This window comes from Pygoscelis adeliae, unplaced genomic scaffold (assembly GCF_000699105.1).
Source record: "Pygoscelis adeliae isolate BGI_AS28 unplaced genomic scaffold, ASM69910v1 Scaffold280, whole genome shotgun sequence".
In the NCBI taxonomy this organism is placed as follows: Eukaryota; Metazoa; Chordata; class Aves; order Sphenisciformes; family Spheniscidae; genus Pygoscelis; species Pygoscelis adeliae.
This window is the reverse complement of record NW_008823944.1, coordinates 1,351,452-1,370,456: the sequence shown is the minus strand read 5'-3', so window position 1 is coordinate 1,370,456 and position 19,005 is coordinate 1,351,452. Positions and strand designations below refer to the sequence as shown.

The window sequence follows — 19,005 nt, the reverse complement described above, 5'->3', positions numbered from 1 at the left end:
AAAGCTCTGAGATGGAAAAGGTTTTGGAGCAGATGAAGTTAGGAAGGGCAAGATCTAGCTTGGAAACCTCCAATCCGAAGCAGGGCTGGGAGATTTGGGCTCAGAAAAGGTGTGGTGAGAGGGCCTGGGGAGTTGTGGGACTGGTGGGAGGGCTCTGGAGTAGGACAGGCCCAGTGCCAGGAGTGGCTGTTATTGCCATGGATTATCTCCCCTTCAGTCCCTAGCCTGGGGCTGTTGTGGAAGTGTGTTTCTGTGGAGGAAACTGACTTTTTTACCCCCAAGAAGAGATTCCGTCTGAAAATTTTCCGGAGCTAAAGAAAACCAGGATCTATTTTCTTGAATTGATCAGGATGTTATAATGGGACAGCCCAGATTCCTACGAGATCTTTAAGAGCTCCTAATGAAGGGAAAAATCCCTGAAATGTAATCAGTTAAATATGGGAAGAAGAGAAAATCGAAAGTTACAAGTGTACCAACTCCATTAAGTGGATGCATAAAAATTTCCAATGAGTAGTGACTTCCCTCTATGATTCAGCATTACACTCTTCCTTGCAGATGACAGGTACTTATGAAAAAGGATGGGTGATTCAGATGTGGCCAAACAGAAATGTTTGTTCAATTCGGCTCCTCCAGCCTGCTCTTTTTAACAGTGCAGCAGGCAGCTCCGCTCCCTGGGTGCTCAGCGCAGTATGCTGGGGAAGTGTGGGTGGAAGAAGAGCTCCTCCATTTTTCTCTGTGTGACTGGGGACATGCTTGCCCCTACCTGTCCTTACAATAACGAGGCTGTGCTGGGACTTGGAGACATGTAGTTTCAGCAAGGCATGGCGCAGCTGCGCAGCCACAGAGGGTCAGAGGGCTTAAGTTAACTTTTGAGGTAGGGATTCTAAACTTAGTTGTAAAACTCAACACATCCAACTTGCCCCCTCCCCCAAATGTTTTAAAGCACACATTAAAAACCCCCCAACAACACAGCTGAGTACCCCTTTGAAATAGGATTTTTTTGTTCTGTTTGTGTATTTGTTTAATAACCCAAAATTAATTCTGAATATCCACCGATGCTGCCTACGCGCTTTCCCTTTCCAGTTGGCACACACACATAGGTACACTCGCTGACACATGTGACACTTTCATGTACTGGTTCATGTTCTTACGTTTTCTTCCAGTGTGGTGAGCTGCTCATCGAGTCTGATGGGGTCCGTCCCCAGTGGGAACGTCCCTCTTCCTCTGTCCTGAACGTCAGCTGGGAAATCACAGGGACCAGTGGATTCTGCTATCAGTTCTTCAGTGGCATTGATGACTTTCAGGACCTCTGTAGATATGTTGCAGAGAGAGACAGCAGAGTACTTCTGTTTTGTTACAAGAGTAGACAGAGAAAACAACAGCATTAAATTAGCACAGAGGGGTAATATGTAAAATCACCTTGCTAATAGCTGTAAGTTTAGCCATGCTGAAACAATATACCTGGCTAACTGCTGTGAACAGACGCAAGAACTGTGTGATGAAATTGGAATCTACTTCACTTTTTCTCCCTCCCTTTTTCACATACGCACACTGATACAGCATGCAAAATAACATACACACGCAATTCTTCCACAACACAATTTCTACTGGAGGGATGGTCCAAATCTTATCTCAAAGGAGCACACAAATATCCAGCTTTAAAATCTAAGTCAGCTAGATAAGGCTATTTTTGCAACAGCATTTTAAACAGGTTTTAAACCACAATCTTCCTCTTTGGGTACCAGCAAACGGATGTGAAATCATCTGTCTCCATATCCACAGAAGCTATCGCATTGCAGCCGCAAACACAGGAGAGCAATCTTCAGCAGCCCTATCAGGATGGCAGTTTACAAAGATGTTTGCTATGAATTATATGATAGTCCCAAAAAACAAAGGTTGAGCTATAAGCATGTAAACAATTGTATCTTGATTCTTAAAAAATTTAAATTTACCTTTTTTTAATATTTATGAAATAAATTATATCAAATACCAAGGAAAAACATGCAGTTTTAGCCAGTGTTTTTTTTTTTTAAACAACTGTAAGCCTTTTTATCAGTATTCCTGACTTGTAATTAACTACCCTGATTCCGATGATTCTCAGAGAGCTTTAGGCTTCAAGACAACTCCTTTGATGAGTTATAACGATGAAATAAAATTTCACCTGATGTACCCTCAAGCATCAAGCTCAACATCCAAACTATACAGCTTGGAGATTGAGCCAAAGCTTGTTGAAGCCAATACAAATGCTGTCACTGAATTTATGTGCAATACCTTTAGTGCTGCTTTGCCTAAAAGAGAGTGTGGCAAGTTTAGACCTAAATTTAATTAATTCCTTAAACCTGCAAATACTTATGCATGTGAATTAGGGGCCCACCCATCTGTAATTTTTTCCACAAACAAAATATCTGAGATCAAAACTGAGAAAACAGAGAGTCTTTGGATTCTATGTAGTAAATTCTATAGTACAGAAAAGTATAACTGATAAAAATGTCTGTGTGTTATGCAAACATTGTATTAATCAATATGCAGCTGGCCTCCTAGGCAGGATATAGGAGAAATAACATTCCTTTGCTTCACATAAACTCTGGTGGGTTTAACTGGAAAACTTCTTTTATTATCTCTTTCCTATAATTAGCTGTTCATTTTTATGTTAGATAAGACTTTTACTGAAAACCTACTTTTTTAGCAGTGCGTACTCAATTGTTGTGTATCAATACATTAAGGCACCTTTAGCAGTGTTATTTCTCCAAATTACAAGAAACAATTAGATACATGAGATTAAAGAGAAGGAGAACAAAGCAAATACAGTATGCTACAGCACATGGATCTTTAGCTTGTTAGGACAGCGAACACAGTCTGGAACAAGTAGGACTAGGACTCTCTTACTGAGAACAAATACTTGAACCCCATAAATAGCCTACTGTTTTTTCAATTTATTTTCACAAGTGCCAATTAGGTTAAAAACAGATCAATAATTTTATAGGACAGAAGAGGAAATCAATGTTACTTTGTTTTATTATTTGCTTTTACAAGTACCTAATTCTTATTCTATCCTATGAGTAGTGAACAAAAAAGGATAGAGGCCAGACACTACATTTTCTTCATCATCTTCACTGATGTATGTTCTCCATTTCAAGAACCGTAGCCTCACTTCAGTGTTCATTATTTCTTAAATTTTTTATTATCCTTTGTAGCTAATGATGGATTTCCAAAAAAGATTAAATTAAATTAGAAAAAGGTGTTCTTATACCAGAATATGAGAATCCATATTGACATTTATTACAGACCGATTACCACAACACAGGGTTTTTGGTTTTTGTCTTCCTGGTAAAGTGTTCTGTGATATGAAGCTTTATGAAATCAAGATTTTGAGTAAAATACCCTACCTTCTCAATACGTAATGGATACGGGAAGAAAAGTTCAACAAAAAAGAAATGTGATTTTTAGCTTTTCTAGAATTTTGAGGTAAGTTCTTAGTGGCAGATGCTGTTTGACTTTTAAAACCAAAGACTTGCTTCACATTAAACATTGCACAAGGCAGCTAGATGGATGTTCATAAAGTGTTTGCATCAATGAACATATCTTGATCCTAGCCTGCAGGTATCTAGCTAGACACAGGAGTCACAACAATAAAGCTTTTCTTTAAGCTTGTGAAATACCTGCTTTTATAGTATAACAAGGATAGAGCACTAGAGTTTAAACACCATAAAGAAATACACGGCAAGCAAAAGTGATTTTCCTTAGAGTATGTCTGAAGAGTCGATCTCCCAAAACCTAAGAGCACAAGCAATATTTCAATGTATTTAAATCTAAACTTTGTGAAGGTTTTCTGCTAAAGGGTATTTAGAACTCAGCTTTGCCCTGGGCTGCATTTTACAGAGAAGTAAGAAGAAATTACTGTCTGCCTGAGGGAGACATAAAATCAACATGCGGGGAGTTTGGGGTTTCTCTATTAATGTTTTTGCATACATTTCTACCTCTTTTTTGAGCAGCTGTCAAAAGCTGTTCAAACAGCTCATGTTCAAAAATGGCCAGTTCGCAAACCTAGTGGGTTACTCTAGATATAATTATTTAACACGTGTAAGGAAAAAAAAAAAGAAAAAAAATTAAAAAAAGTGTCCTGGAGTTTTAGCGCTTCACAACCCTCTCCCATCCCCGACCACCCACATCAAACTTAGGAGTTATGAGGTTATATAAAAATCACCTAAAATTCACAGACACACGCACACCGAGATCATCCTGGTAGGTGGACATTTCAGATAGCTATAAAGATCTCTTGGCTGTCTAATTTATCTTGCCCTTGCAGGAAAGGTCACTGTTAACACCTGTAAGTGATTCAAAGAGACAGCTATCATGCCATGATGAAGTCTCTCCCATCTGTCTTGTCAAGCAAGACAAAGAACTAATATGGATGTGATAGGTGCAGAAAGCAATCTCTATTACAAATATCCAGCGCAGAAAAGCTAAGCACAACCATTCTTCTCAGAACACTGGGATGCATTCTGATTTTGACTGTGCGTCCCTACTTCTGGATTAACACCACCCCTCCCAAATGAAATCAATGCAGCTGATCCAAATTTGAATGTTTGTACTGGTTATGAGAATCTCATTTTTTACTGAATTTGAGATTAAGAGGTTAATGGAACAAAGAAAATATGCATTTATCCTTTTTATGATAATTAATGCCCATGCTCACAAATATGTTAAAGATACAGTCAAAAGGAGATGCTCAATTTCCTGAGTTCTTTGTGGAAGAGATTTCAAACCAATAAAATACTACAAAAGTGTGCGTGTGCGAGCACATATACATGTATGTGTGCCTGTGTGTACTGAATATAACAAACAGCATCTTGTAAAACTTCTTTACTGTCATTTCTATGTGTGGTTGGACAGATGGAAAGGATTCCTGTTTTGCTGAAGACAAGGTTTCGGTGGTCTAAGCTAGCTCTTGCTGGCTGTTAGCCATCTCCCTCTCTCCTGCCTTCTCTTTCATTTCCCTGCTGATGCTGCAGATAATTTCCTTTGTTTTTTTACTTAAGGATGCTACACTGGAAGGTGCTTCAGAGAATGGTATTTGCATCCTTGCGCAAGGTAATGGAAGGAAAGCAGGATGATAAAACTGAAGCAACGTAAGAGTCCAAACTGCTGAGAGTAGGTGAGCATTAAGTCCTTGTATGTATCTCAGCAGATGTATGACATCTCCACATCGAGCTTCCTTTGCATGAACGTTACTGCTCTTAATTTTAATGCTCCTGAAGTAGTTAAGTTCTCCATCACTTGAACTAATTTTTTCTCCACAACGTACTCAGCCATTAGCATTTTCTCTTTTTTGCTACTATGATGTTATGCCATCGTTAGGCTCTATTAAACTGGCATGGGAGGCAGTGACTTGCAATTCAATAGAGAACAGTTGACATCAACAATTAGATCAAGAAATAGAGCAAGGGAAACCTGCAGCCCTGGCAGTATTGACCGTGTCCTTGATGACTTGTAGCGCAACCATTTTTAGCTCTGGTCTCAAGCCATTCTATCACGCTCCCAGTCGCATGCCCGTTCCTCAGTCGATATACTAATTTTTTTGTAGGGAGTTGAGGGGGGCTGGGGAGAAGACAAGTTTTGCTTTGCCACTGGTTGATTCATCTTTTCAGAGTAACCTGACTGAATCCAAACTTGACAAAATCAAAACCCAAACCTGCCTCCTCATCTCCCCACCCCGTGGGAGTTCATTGCACAGCTTTGAGAAGGCCCTGAAAAGTCCACCAAAAGTCCATCTCCTCCACAGACCAGCAAGATCCACACTGTCCAAGTCACAGTGTGGGAGGAACAGAGCCATCAATACCCAATCATCAATGGCAGTCGTCAACCCCGACCTTCAAAAGATCTTTTGGCCTAAAAGTGAGCCCTAACCACTCATTACCACAAAGACTGGGGAAGAAAGCTAAAATTTGCCTTGACATTTGATGGAAGACAAGTATACTATGATAAACTATGGTATTAAGGAATTACTCTTCTGTGCAAGTTTAAGACTTCCTGCCTTGACCTTAACATAAATATCGTAACTTATGGGCACTCTTTTAGAAAAAGCAAGCCAAATTATCTTACAGAGAGAGCTATTATTCTACTGACATTCTCCAAAGTATGACGCAGAGAAGTACAGTCTCTCTTTTTGATTGTGCAAGGTAATTCTGAATATTACATTTTTACTAATGAATTCAATCAACTGTCCTAATGTAGTTACAGATGTTATTCCTAATAATTTGTAATGCCTCATTTCTAGAGACAAGTTGCCTGTAATCAAGAAAAAGGAAGTTATTTTCCAAGAGGTGAAATATTATGGTCCAAGTTGGAAATGGAAATATTTAACTCTTAAAATCTGCACAGGATTCTGTAAGAATATCTATAATGTACACAAGCTGATGACATTGCACAAATGGAAAAATATTTTTTCTATAAAAATCATCCTTGATATTTTTACTAAAGAAACCCAAGATGATTAAAAGGTGATTAAAATTCATAGCACAAAATTTAACTCAGAGTATGGAAAAAAGTTGAGAGAGTGTTTTGCTGAATTAAGCATTGATTTTTGACACAAAAAAGTAATTCTTATTTTATGACTGAGAGAATGCTACAGAATTAATTTGCTTACCACTATATATGACATACTAAAAATAGTAAGTATTTTAAAATACAAGATAAGTATATATTTGCTCAGGGAATAAAATTAAAATCTGTTTTAATATCTGATTCTCATAAGCTGAGACTCAAACAGCACAGAATATGAAACCTTGCCATCTAGATGAATGATAAGCAATAGACACTAGCAGCAATGTGAGAAAGTGCCTACTCACTGTGTACAATCTCCATAATGAATTAAGGGTTTTGTTTGTTTTTTAAATTGGGAGCTTAGAAAAGTTTTTGAAGACCACTATGGTCAGAAACTGTTAAAAATCTTATTGCTGAAACAAAATTTTTAATTGTTTCCTTGCAAATTTATTAATATAGGTGAGTACATGAGAATAGGAAGATCATACACCTTGTCTTCTGTTCATCTTTACTGATAAAAGCAATTTCTCATCATAAAGCCAAATAAGAGAGCCAGTCTGCTCCACATGTCTACTTCATGCTCATCACTCCCATCATAACACAGGGCTAGCTGTGATTATGAAATAATTTTCTGCAATGATTATTGATTTTGGCCAAAAGGTATGATTTTTCAGGCCTGATATTTCCAGGAAAACATTCCGAGTTTGAGAATTTTGCTTGGGAAATGTGGAAACCCTCAATATCACTTTATAGCATCTCTTACTATGTAAGAGATGTAAGAAGACACAGACAAAACGAAGCATTCTCACCTGCTGCAATACAGTGGATAAAAACTGCAACTTTAAATGAAGATCAAAAGCTTTTTGTTTTTCCTAGACAGTGGGAAAGCAGTTAAATAAAAAGGCAGAAAAGTTATGTTAACAGCTACAGAGGTTAACATTTATATAGGTTCAGACTTACAGATAACTTTAGGATGAACAGCAAGGATAAAGAAACTAGCAAATATAAAATACCATAAGATTTAGATTTTACATTTATTGCTAAAATATTTAAAATAAAGAAACGCCTAATTTATTTTTGTTTGTGGGATTTAGAATAACAGATCTCATTAAGACAGATATTGCAAATGACACATCATTTTTTATCAAATGAAACAGATGGGAAATACTGACTTCCACCATCACAAAACAAAGTGGCACTAGCCAGTAGAAAAAGACTTTTGCAGCAGTGTTAAGAAAAAGAAAAGCCAGCTGTCTTCAATCTTTGGGTCTACACAATTGCAATTTCAACAACGTGCGTGTTTCTAGTTACCAAGGGGTCTGTACCTCACTTATGCCACAGTCAGATGCTCACGTCGGAAACACCTGGGCTGAGTTAAGACATCTTGTGCCAAATCACTTCCTACTGTCTGCTGCTGTCCCTCTCCTGGACTTCACTGTCCCAAAACGAACACGTAAAATCCTTCATACTACCACTCTCCAGTGTCAAGTCAGTAGGCTTACCTTTAATCCCCCTAATTTACTTAGGTCTATTTAAACTAAACTGACTGCTTTTGCCTTGAAGTAATGACACAACCACAGTTACCCTGTTGGCTGTGCTGTGACAGAAGTATCATCCAGCTGAGCAGCAGCGTTTGCTTGAAACTCTTCTAGCTAGATCTGATAGAGCTCATCTGTCACTGCCAAGTCTCTGGGCTGCTTACAAAAGACAACAAGAAAATAGCAACTTTTTTGTTACAGTCTATTTCCCCCCCATTTTGTTCCAACAGCTTACACTAATCTTCACTGATTTTCTACAACTGTATCTGTAAAAAGGCTTTTACATTTTCTTCCTAAGTAAATTAATCTTTGGTGATCAGACAACTGAAGGAGATTCGCATTGCACGCACGCTGGACAGAGCTGGCTTGGGCATGCATGCACATAAGCATCAAATCCAAGACTATGAGAATCTTGTTTACAAAGGTGCTGCGTTCCCCATGTGAAGCCAGCTGAAATCTCACCTATTCAGCACTTCTTCAGGTGGGTTCAACAGGGCTTTCATTCAGTTGCTTTAACACAGGCAGACAAGGCGCAATTTTAAACAGCTTGAAGTATCTGAGGATTTTCAAACAACGCTGTCGGATATGACATGGACCTGGGAGATGCCTCTGGACTAGCAGCTTAAGGCCCTGTGGGATACCCTAGGGCATCTCGGATGGACTATCTATATCCATACTTATGCAATTGTATTGAGCCCAGAAAGCGTCAGAATTGGAGGAACACAAACATCACTGCTCATTTTTGAAAACTTTTTAAAAATAAGTGTTTATGATCTCAAAGCATCTATTTTGCTTGAAACTGAAGACTCAGATTTTGACAAAAAAAACTTGGGATCAACTTTATTTTCCATACTAAAGACCAGTAAATCATGGGAGAAATCTCTTGAATGGCATTTTTGTCCAGCAAACTACTTAATCCTCCGTTTAAAACGGAACATATACTTGACTGCTTTGTTGAACTGAGAACTTAAAACTTTGGATCCTTTAGCCCAATGTGAAGATTAAAGTCTCACACCTCTTTTAGAAGAAAAAGCTACTGTTTCACTTTCCTTAACCAAAATCTTTTTTGTCTGCTGTCATTCAAAATCCTGCGCATAGATTATCTGCAGTTCATAAACCTTAAAGATCACTTTTTACAATGCTGCCCACATGCAGTTTTCAATCTTGGACTTTGGAAGACTGCCCAGGTAATTAACATCATAATAAGCCATGATCCACCAAAACACAAGAATTATTCCGAGCATCTTGCATACAAAAATGTGAAACGACAGAGACACAAATATCTTTTGAGTTGGTAACCCAGGAAGATGTCACTGTATTACACTGTTCAGTTTTATTAGCACAGTAGTAGCATGTACTACATAGTAGTAGCAACGTATATACTATACTTACACTATTACATTTTCTTGCTTAAGTGAGCCATGGGGTTCTGGCTCCTTTAGGAACTTTTACTCAGTCATTTCTAAAGTCTTCAGGCATATGAAGCTGGATGGCAGTTTCCTATTAAGCCCTGCCTGGACCAGCACACTAACCAAAATACCCGGAGTTTCTCAGCAACGTTTTCAGTTCAGGAAGTTGCAAGATAACGATCACAAAAACTACTACATCATCTTCTGTGAGGACGGTGCATGCACCAGCACAAATGATTAACGGAAGCCCAGCCACCAGGAGACACAGGCTCTCTCTCGTTATTACAGCACTGCTGTTACATTCTCGCAGCCATCCTTACTGTGATGCCTTAACAGGTCTGTGATACACAGGAGGGATTCACTGCCATGTGGACCTCCAATGCCATTCTCCAGCTCCATCAAGGCCGTGAGCATATTTCTCTCCAGCGACCAAGTCCCATGAGCCCTTCCTCACCTAACCTCCTTCACTGATCCCTGGCCGCCCTCTCCATGGCCTGCCCCAGGCATAGCCACCAGCATTCACCACACGAGGGAGCTGGCTGTCTCTTCTGCTGCAGTAACATGCACCCACACCCACAGCTACTGGCTATTCCTCTCGCTAAGGAGAGGTGCCAGGCAGATTTTCTAACAAGTGTCAATCTCATTATACCAGTAGTCAAAAAGTGCTAGTTTACCTGGTGAAAAATGTAAGATGTACTCTCTCGAAACAAAGAATATAGGCCTCTGGCACAAATACACATGAAGATGATGCTTGTAGTACATACTTTCCCCAAAATGAAGCTTTATAAAACCCAAGATGAATAAAATGTTTCTAGAGAATGAAGGCATAAATATTTTATGGAAAGAATATTTATGCTGTCATTCATACTGTCAAGGAACTTGGGAAGTTTCACTTAGGGAACAGGATCACACTGTGCTACTTAACAAAACTTAGAGGTTGTCATTCAGAAAAGAGCTATTGTGTGCCTAGTCATGTAATAATGTCAACAGAAAACAGCAGGATTTAAACAAAGTTACTAAGCCTTGGTGGTAAGATTCTCTGAGCAGAAGTAAATGCATAAAGGGATTAAAAGATATTCCTCAAGCAGGCAGCACATTGCGTCACGCTAATGCAAACTGGAGAGAAACTCAATGTTACTACTGAAGTTTAACTCACTTGCTCATTTGCATATCTTAAGCAAGGAGGAGTACAAAGTAGAAGGAGACAAGAAGAGAAACACAAGTAAGGTTTTAACTATTTCAGTTTTTATGCTATATGGGGCAATTTGCAAAAATGGCAGGGGCTAGTCTGTTTTTTAAACAGTATCTCTATAGTTGTGATAAAGTGGTCACAGTGATAGATTGCATTCAAAATGCAGTCTCATTAGGCACTGCTGAAATTGCCTTCTAGAATGTAATTCTGGGGTATACCATGAAATATAGACCCGGCCTATTCATCTTCATGAAAGCATTAAAAGAGAAGGAGAGAGGATAGAGGAGACCAAGAGCTAAATACAACCCATTTATCATGTTTGCCACTCTCAGGATCAGTATCATTAACATACTCCCAAGGGGATTTATATTTTGCTTGTTTCTTTAGGTATTTGATTAGGGTTTGGGAGGGTAAAGCAAAAAAAAAACAAAAAAGAGCAAGGCAGAAAGAGCTGTACAAATCACTGTGCTAGTACAAGATGCTTCACTAACACAAGAGTTGCACAATGTGATTTTTGGTTTGTTCACACCTGAAGGCTAGAGGGGCTGAAGGCTAACTCTAGCCTAAGCATAGAGGATTCTATGGCCTTTCATTGCACTACTGAGATGAGCAGGCTTTTCAGGGGTCTGCATATCCCCGAAAGACCATGAACTACATCTGTAGCTTAATAAGCACAAAATGTTGTCTCTAAAAACAAGCCTGCTGTAGGGTTATGTTTGTATTAGAGAGCTATGAATCTCCACAAGACCGTTTTAGACAATAACAAACTTAGAAACGTTCAAAATGATTGTGCTGAAGGTCTAAGAGGATTTAAGTCTAAGGCATAAAATTAGCTGCATTAATTAATACCCACCTATACCCTCCAGTATCCCACATGAACTAAATAATTAACTCAAAGGTCAGCATTTTCAAACTTGTATCTTAAAGGCAGACATACAACTTAAGCGCTTAGCTTGAGGTGAGAACTGGGAACACGTAAATGCTCAACTTCAGCTAAATCCCCACTCAAGATGTGCCAGTTCTTGCCATTGCTACAGATCTGAATATACTAAATACCCTTTTTAAAGCATCAGCTCAACATGTGATTATATGAGATTGCATTAAAAACAGAAGTCCAGATTTTGAAAGGTGCAGACATGTGAAAGTCAGATTTTCATGAGCACCAGGTACTTAATTTCCAGTGATTCAATAAACAATACATGTTTTTTTAAATCTTATTCTACAGTCAGGTGTACTGTAACTAGAAATTCCCTGTGATTTAAGGTTGCTAATGTGTTCCAGAATAAGCTTAAGAATAGAAGACTAACGGCTAACAAAGACAAGCAACATGGCTAAAATATAAGCAAGATGGCTAAAACACAGCGTTTAATTTGTGTTCAGGAGCTGAAAGCAGATTGTAGGCACTTGAGTTCTCATTTCAATGGCCCAGAATTAGTGCTTCTGTATACCTAATTTGAAACTTGATGCCCAAGTCAGAAGTCTGGGTCTCTGGCCAAGCATGTTAAGTGCCAGTCTGAAAGTCCTGTAATTCTCTACATATGCATTCTCCAAAAATCAGGCTTCTTAGAGACAGCATATTGGGGCATCTGGCTTTTAAGGCATCTAAAATTACTGGTTCCCTGAAAATACATTTTCTATGCTTGTTTCCATTGAGACATGCCATCTACTCATCTTAAAGTTATTGCATGTTTTATGAGTTTAGCTAGGTCTTTGTGTTTTAGGTTACTATAGCCACAACTGGTATTATACACTATCATCTTCAGTATTTCTTTGGAACATGTTGGTTAGTCACCTTTCCAAAGACAAGGCACGCGTCAGAAGATTTTAAATCAGCTTTAAGGACAACTGTCAAGAATAAGAATGAAAGCAGCCTGCTTGTTTCTCTACAGCTGGAGCAAGTTCCGCTATCAATTCCACTGAAGTCATGACCATGAATAGTACTGGGATATTTTGGTTTCTTTATTATAGACAGAAAGAATATATACTGCGACCATGAATGACCAAGACTTTTTTTTAATCCAAAACCAATAAAGAATTAGGCACTCCAAGCATTACCTTTTTGCTGAACATGGTATGTCTCTTATTTTTTTTTAAACTTAAGGAGATTTTACTGAGGAAAAAAAATATTAATCTTTGCATTATTTTAAATAACATACAAATGTTAAAGAAATAATAAAATTAGAGGAGGAAAAAACAACTAATATTACTTTGTAGATGCATGCAGATGAATAAGTACACCACAAAACATACATCTGCCATTTTCTGTGCTCAGTTCACCATACAGGAGCATTTCAGAAGGTCCTATTCACAGCCTTTAATTCTGGACTTTAATTGCATCATGCTATACCCTAAGCCAGCCTATATATGCTGTTGAATAATTTGATACTGCTTGTTTGTCTTTGTAAACCAAAACCAAGCTAAACTGAATGCTGCTAACAAGCACTGGTGATAAAGCTTTTATCTGATTTCCTTAGAAAGGTTGTATGTACATCATGGAGGTATTTGCACACATGATACTTACACTGCTTTGTAGTCCATGGCTAAATAACTCAGAATCAGAGAGTCACAGAATACTTAAGTTTGGAAAGGACCTCTGGAGATTGCCTAGTTAAACCCTTCTGCGCAAAGCAGGGTCAACTAGATCAGCTTGCCCAGGGCTGTGTCCAGTCAAATTTTGATTATCTCCAAGGATGTAGACTCTACAATCTCTCTGGAAAACCTATTCCAGCGTTTGACCACCCTCACAGTGAAAAAACTTGCTATGTTTAGATGGAATTTCTTGTATTTCAGTTTGTGCCCACTGCTTCTTGTCCTGTCACTGGGCACGGGTGAGAAAAGTCTGATTCCCACTTCTTTATTTCCCACCCCAAACACTCCACCCCACCCGCATCAGGTATTTATACACATTGAACAGATCCTCCCTGAGCCTTCTCTTCTGTCAGCTAGATAATTCTAGCTCAGCCTCTCCTCATATGATAGATGTCCCAATCTTTTAATCATCTCTGTGGCCCTTCACTGGACTCACTTCAGGATGTCCATGTGTCCCTTGTACTGGAGAGCCCAGAACAGGACACAGCACTCCAGAAGTGGCCTCACCAGTATTGAATAGAGGGGAATAATCACCTCCCTTGGTCTGTTGGATGCCGGTGGCCTTCTTTTCTGCAAGTGCACATTGCTGGCTTATGTTCAACTTCATGTCCACCAGGACCCCTATGTCCTTTTCTGCCAGGCTGTTTCCCAGCCAAATAGCCTCCAGCCAGTATGGGTGCATGGGATAATTGCTTCTCAGGTGCAGGACTTCGCATTTCCCTTTGTTGAACTTCATGAGGTTCTATCGGCCCATTTCTCCAGCCTGTCAAGATCCTCTGAATGACAACAGAACCATCTCATGTATCAACTGCTCCTTCAAATTTAGGGTACACCCTGTCTCATTGTCTCTGTCAATAGTGAAGATGTTAAACAGTACCGGTCCCAGTATTGACCACTGGGGTACACCACTAGTGACTGGCCTACAGCTAGATTTCGAGCCCCTGATCGCAACCCTTCCAGCCCAGCAATTCAGGCAATTTTCAGTCCACCTCACTGTCTACTTATCCAGTCCTTATTTGCTCAGTTTGTGTGTGAGGATGTTATGTGAGACAGTGCTGAAAGCCTCGTTAAAGGCAAAATAAACAATATTCAGTGCTCTGAATGTCTCAGATTACCATGATCTTTCAAAGATGAACAAGAGTGGCCTCACAATGACATGGGCCAGATCCCTCAGCTCTTGTGAGTACATCCCCATCAGGTGCCATGCAAGTGTGTATGTCCCGTTTGTTGAAATATTTGCTAACCTGATCCTCCTCTACCAAGGGTAAATCTTCACTGCTCCAGACTTTCCCATAGGTCTCAGGGGCCTGAGATTCTTGAGGGCAAATCTTACCCTTAAACTGAAGTGAAAATGATCTTGTGTAACTTAGCCTTTTCCATGTCCTGTATCACCAGGTCACTGCAGTAGTGAGCCCTGCTTTCACTCATCTGCCTTTTGCTGCTGATATATCTGTAGAAGCCTTTCTTATTTCCCTTCATGTCCCTCAACAGATTAAACTCCAGGTGGGCATTGGCTTTCCTAACCGCCTCTTGGACAACTGTGTCCAATTGTCCACCTGGGTCACTTGAACCTGCTTCCACCTCCTGGTGTGTTAGTTCTTGATAGCATTTGAACAAAACACCTTTCAAATAAAGAAGAATAGATTTCCTTCAGAGAGTTGTCCACACCCCCTGTCAAAGCTGAGCTGCTGTGCAGACAAGACCCCAAGAGGTGAGTCAAGGCAGACAGCAAACAAGAATGAGCCTAAGTGGATCTAAAGGGATAAGAGTGCTTGACTGGCAAGGGGCAGTACTGGGCTTCTACAGCACCAAAATTCAAGCACACCACATAATCTGAAGAGAAATTCAGAGGTAGACAGGGAAGAGGGCAGGTGGTAAGTCCTGTGGAGTGACACTGAAATCAGACATCTCATTGTAAGGGTGAAATGGCACAAACGGAAGACCTCATACATTATCAGAACTGACACTAGATTTCAGTTTCACTAGAATATGTTACTACTCACAGAGGCCTATTAGCTGACAGAGTACCAGGGTTGGAAAGCTTTAAAGCAGCACAAAATATTCCAACAGAGAGGCAAAAGAAGAATCTATGACACCAGAATGAACTACATGATACTAAAAACAGGGGAGCAAATAAAAGGACTGAAAAAAACACTTAAACCAGCCAGTTAGCAAGGAGGAAAAAAGGAGAACTGGATATGTTTTTAATTAAAAACATGTAAGCCAATTCTTAGTCAGTATAAACTGACATAATTCCATTAATATCAGTCACAGGTTTATTACACAAGCTACGTTCACTGCATTGAATTGATGTTGTAGGCTCGCAGGAAGGAACACACACCTTAATTGAAGTTTTACCTGCACAAGGGTTGCAGGCTCAGACCCAGTGTAAAGGACCGCAGATTTTTTTAAGCAACAACGTTTAATTTTCTAACCAAAAGTTTCTCTTTCTGGATTCTAATTTTTACAATATTAGCCCTACTGCTCTACAACGACTGCTTACCTTCTTTAACTCTTCCTGAATATTTCCGCTATTTTCCTCTGAGGACAAACTCTCCTTTTGGTTTTCAGGGTCTGTTCTAGGTTCTGACTCTTGTTCTTCACCAGAAGATGCTTCCTTGTCACTCATTTTAGCAGCGAGCTGAAATGACCTGGATTCAAGCTCCTCTTCCATAAGGTCAGGTTTGATGTTATGATGCTGATCCTCACTGCTTATATCTGTTTCTGATAAATCATTGAAATCCTACAAAGAAATTAGAAGAACAATATAATTACTGTATAGGTACTGAAAAGGAAAACAGAAGCTTCCTAGAAATGTATAGGTATGATCACTCTGCAGGGAAGCTAGAGAGAAAGCACACTAAGTGTGCTAATAAAAAAATACCATGTCTTTACAGAGGAATGCCAGTAAACCCACACCTGTTGGATTACATTTATCAAGCTTACTTTTATATTATGGAAAAAGGAACTATCAAAATCATTATCTATCTGTACGCAACTAATGAAGTAAAAGCCTAAATGGCATTTCCCATTCCCAGCACTGCACTGCCATCACTCTCGGGCACGGTGCAGATAAAGAAAGTGAAGTGTGGGAATGAAATAACTTGTGACCTGGCAGTTGTGTCCAGCTTTCAGCTGAAAGCTGCACTCGAGTTCCCTGACTGCTGGTCTTGAGCATTATCTGTTTTTCTTAAAGACTACTGGAAACAAGTTTTGAAAAATCTCACTTTTATTACATGATGGTGCTTAAGACTTTCAGCTTTCCCAGTGATTATTTACATAGACGGATCCTCTACAGCGACGATTGTTTTCCAAATGCCAACCTCCTTGGAACAAGTTCAATCTTTAGGAGCACCTTCTTTTCTTACTCTTGGATCCTTAAAGGTGGGAACTACTCAGAGGCTCAGTTAAGTACAGCGGGTGTTACGGGCTTGACCATGACCTCCTACTTTGGAGGCTGAACAGAAGAAAAGCAAAATCCTCTTGCAAGTCTGTTTAGCAGGGTGCCTGCCCAACATTTAATAATGTGGAAAGGGTTTTTGGTTTTGTTTTTTTTTTCGGTCAGCCCTTGCAGGAAATCTGAAAATATCTGATGGTTATGCCAAAAACTGATGTCCAGATACATACCAACTTATTTTCTGGCTCTGTGCTGTCTGATTAGGACCCAATTTCCCCTGATTTCCACTACAGTCCATCTCCCAGAGCAACCCGCTCCACCTATAGCATTAACTTCCTTCTGGAAATGCTCTTCTCTCCCTGCGGACTGCTAAGAGAGAGCTTAGAATCATCAGAGACTTTGTTTAGTGCTTCAGTCAAGTGCATAAAGTAAGGTGGAATTAGGTGGTTTTAAAAGTGATGAATTCTTTGAAATGGAGCATAATCGTGACAAAACCACCTGGAAGGAAGCTATAAAGAATTCAGCCTGGGACCCAGGAGCGGTAGGCACATTGCAGTGGGGTCTAAAAGGATGATTTGGAGCAATTCTCAGATAGGAAATCATTCCTATTTGCCTTACGCTCTCCTACTGTGACAGGACCAGCCACTGCTGGAGAGACTAAAAGCGGTGTTCTCTCTACCATTCATTTGGAAATACATAAACAGGAGATTTACTTTGCACAGCTACTCTCTCTGCAGCTGCAGAAGCAGTATTTATGGATGGATCAATTACCTCCAGTTCTCACGGGAAACGTTAACTCTGACAACTCCCTCACAAACCCTACCTGCCAAACTGCTCTTAATGGATTGACACATTGTGTTTGTAATGTCAGTCCTCATCTCTCATACAGTCAACTGTACTGTAGTGTCTAGCACTTTGACAGCTTTCTGGACAATTTTTGTCTGTAGTTACCTGTGAATCAATTACACAACTAAATTATTGCTTTATAGCTCACCTTCAGGATGCAGAAGGCCCTTTTAGAAAATCAGGATTTGAAAGTACATGACTAACTACAATAGAACGGGAACCACAGGCTTATGCTGAAATTTATTCTTTTCCCAAACAATCAGCTTTTGTATAATAAAAAGCCTTTTCTGCCAAATGAACTTCCAACCTGTTCTGAATAAGATCGAGAACAAGATTTCAAATCAGTGTGTTTCCACTATAGTTTTATAATATGCTATGATATGCTTTTATATACATTTAGAAGACTGGTGTCATTTCACCTTTTTAATTAAAAATCTGTATTTATCATAATGGTTCTTCCTCAAATTGTAACACGAGATTTTTTTCAGACATGACCTGCATGTCATTCAACAGCTCATTACAACCCCCGTCCAACAATCTGCTAATGAAAAATACTCACATATCGCTAAACTACTATAAAAAAACCCCTGAAAGTTGTTGCTTAATCTATCAGTTCGTCAATTTGTACCCAGGAGAGAAACAATCATAATTTATGGGATTTACAGGATAGAAAGCACGGCTAAACTGTGCACTTGTATTTTAGGAGAATACAGTTTAGTGGAGATACATCTCATTAAACTTGAGCTATTTACAGTTAGGTATCTAGTCTAAGCTAATTACTAGAATCCCTCTTTACTTGAGTTACCTCCATTTATTTAATAGATCCCTCCAAAAACCTACTTTTGTCTACCAAAACATGTGGTTTAGGATTACAAGACTTGCTAGTGAGCTCTGCACCAAGGGTGTGGGCTTCCTCTAGCAGTGTCTAGGCAGGAAGAGTATGGTTTACCTTGGGGTCGAGTCTGCAAGGAAGAGAAGAAAATCCCATTCTAGGCAGACATTTGAGCAGATCAAGGTTGTAAAGAGAAAAGTTTGCTATTCTCGTTTAAATAAGATGACAAATACGTGTATAAAATCTAGTGGAGCAGTGAGGGAGGCTGGCAGTCCAGAGGGGCAGGTTTTCCCATGTTTCCACCTCATTGCTGTACCATGATGTGCCGACAAACTTCATCGTGCAGCAAGACATGCATGAATCCTCTGGGGCTTCTTACATAGAACTGCTTAGCTCTAACTGCTTAGCAGCTATATCAGAGTAGCAATACACACATACCCTTGTGGAAAGCACCACTAGTTAATTTAAAGAATCCATAGTGACAACAGCAGAATCACAACTCCTCTTGATCCTGAAAAAAATACCAGTCTTCCTAGGATCACATGTGGCAGCACCTTTTAGGTTGATCTCTACTGCCTCTATCCAAAGCCCAGTGAAATCCTGTAGAGCCCTCCAGCTGACTTCCCATATATTTTGGAGGAAGGCCTGGTAGGACAATA

At 39.5% G+C, this 19,005-nt stretch overlaps 1 protein-coding gene across 1 annotated transcript in view; it reads right to left on the bottom strand.

Moving 5' to 3' along the window:
- Positions 1-19,005, bottom strand: part of MYRIP (myosin VIIA and Rab interacting protein) — a 227,491-nt gene that overhangs the window by 7,665 nt on the left and 200,821 nt on the right. Inside the window, exons 10-11 of the mRNA XM_009321068.1 lie at positions 15,775-16,014; positions 1,152-1,346 (exon numbers count right to left, since the gene is read on the bottom strand). Coding sequence (XP_009319343.1) covers positions 1,152-1,346; positions 15,775-16,014 — 435 coding nt within the window. The remainder of the gene's footprint in view (positions 1-1,151; positions 1,347-15,774; positions 16,015-19,005) is intronic.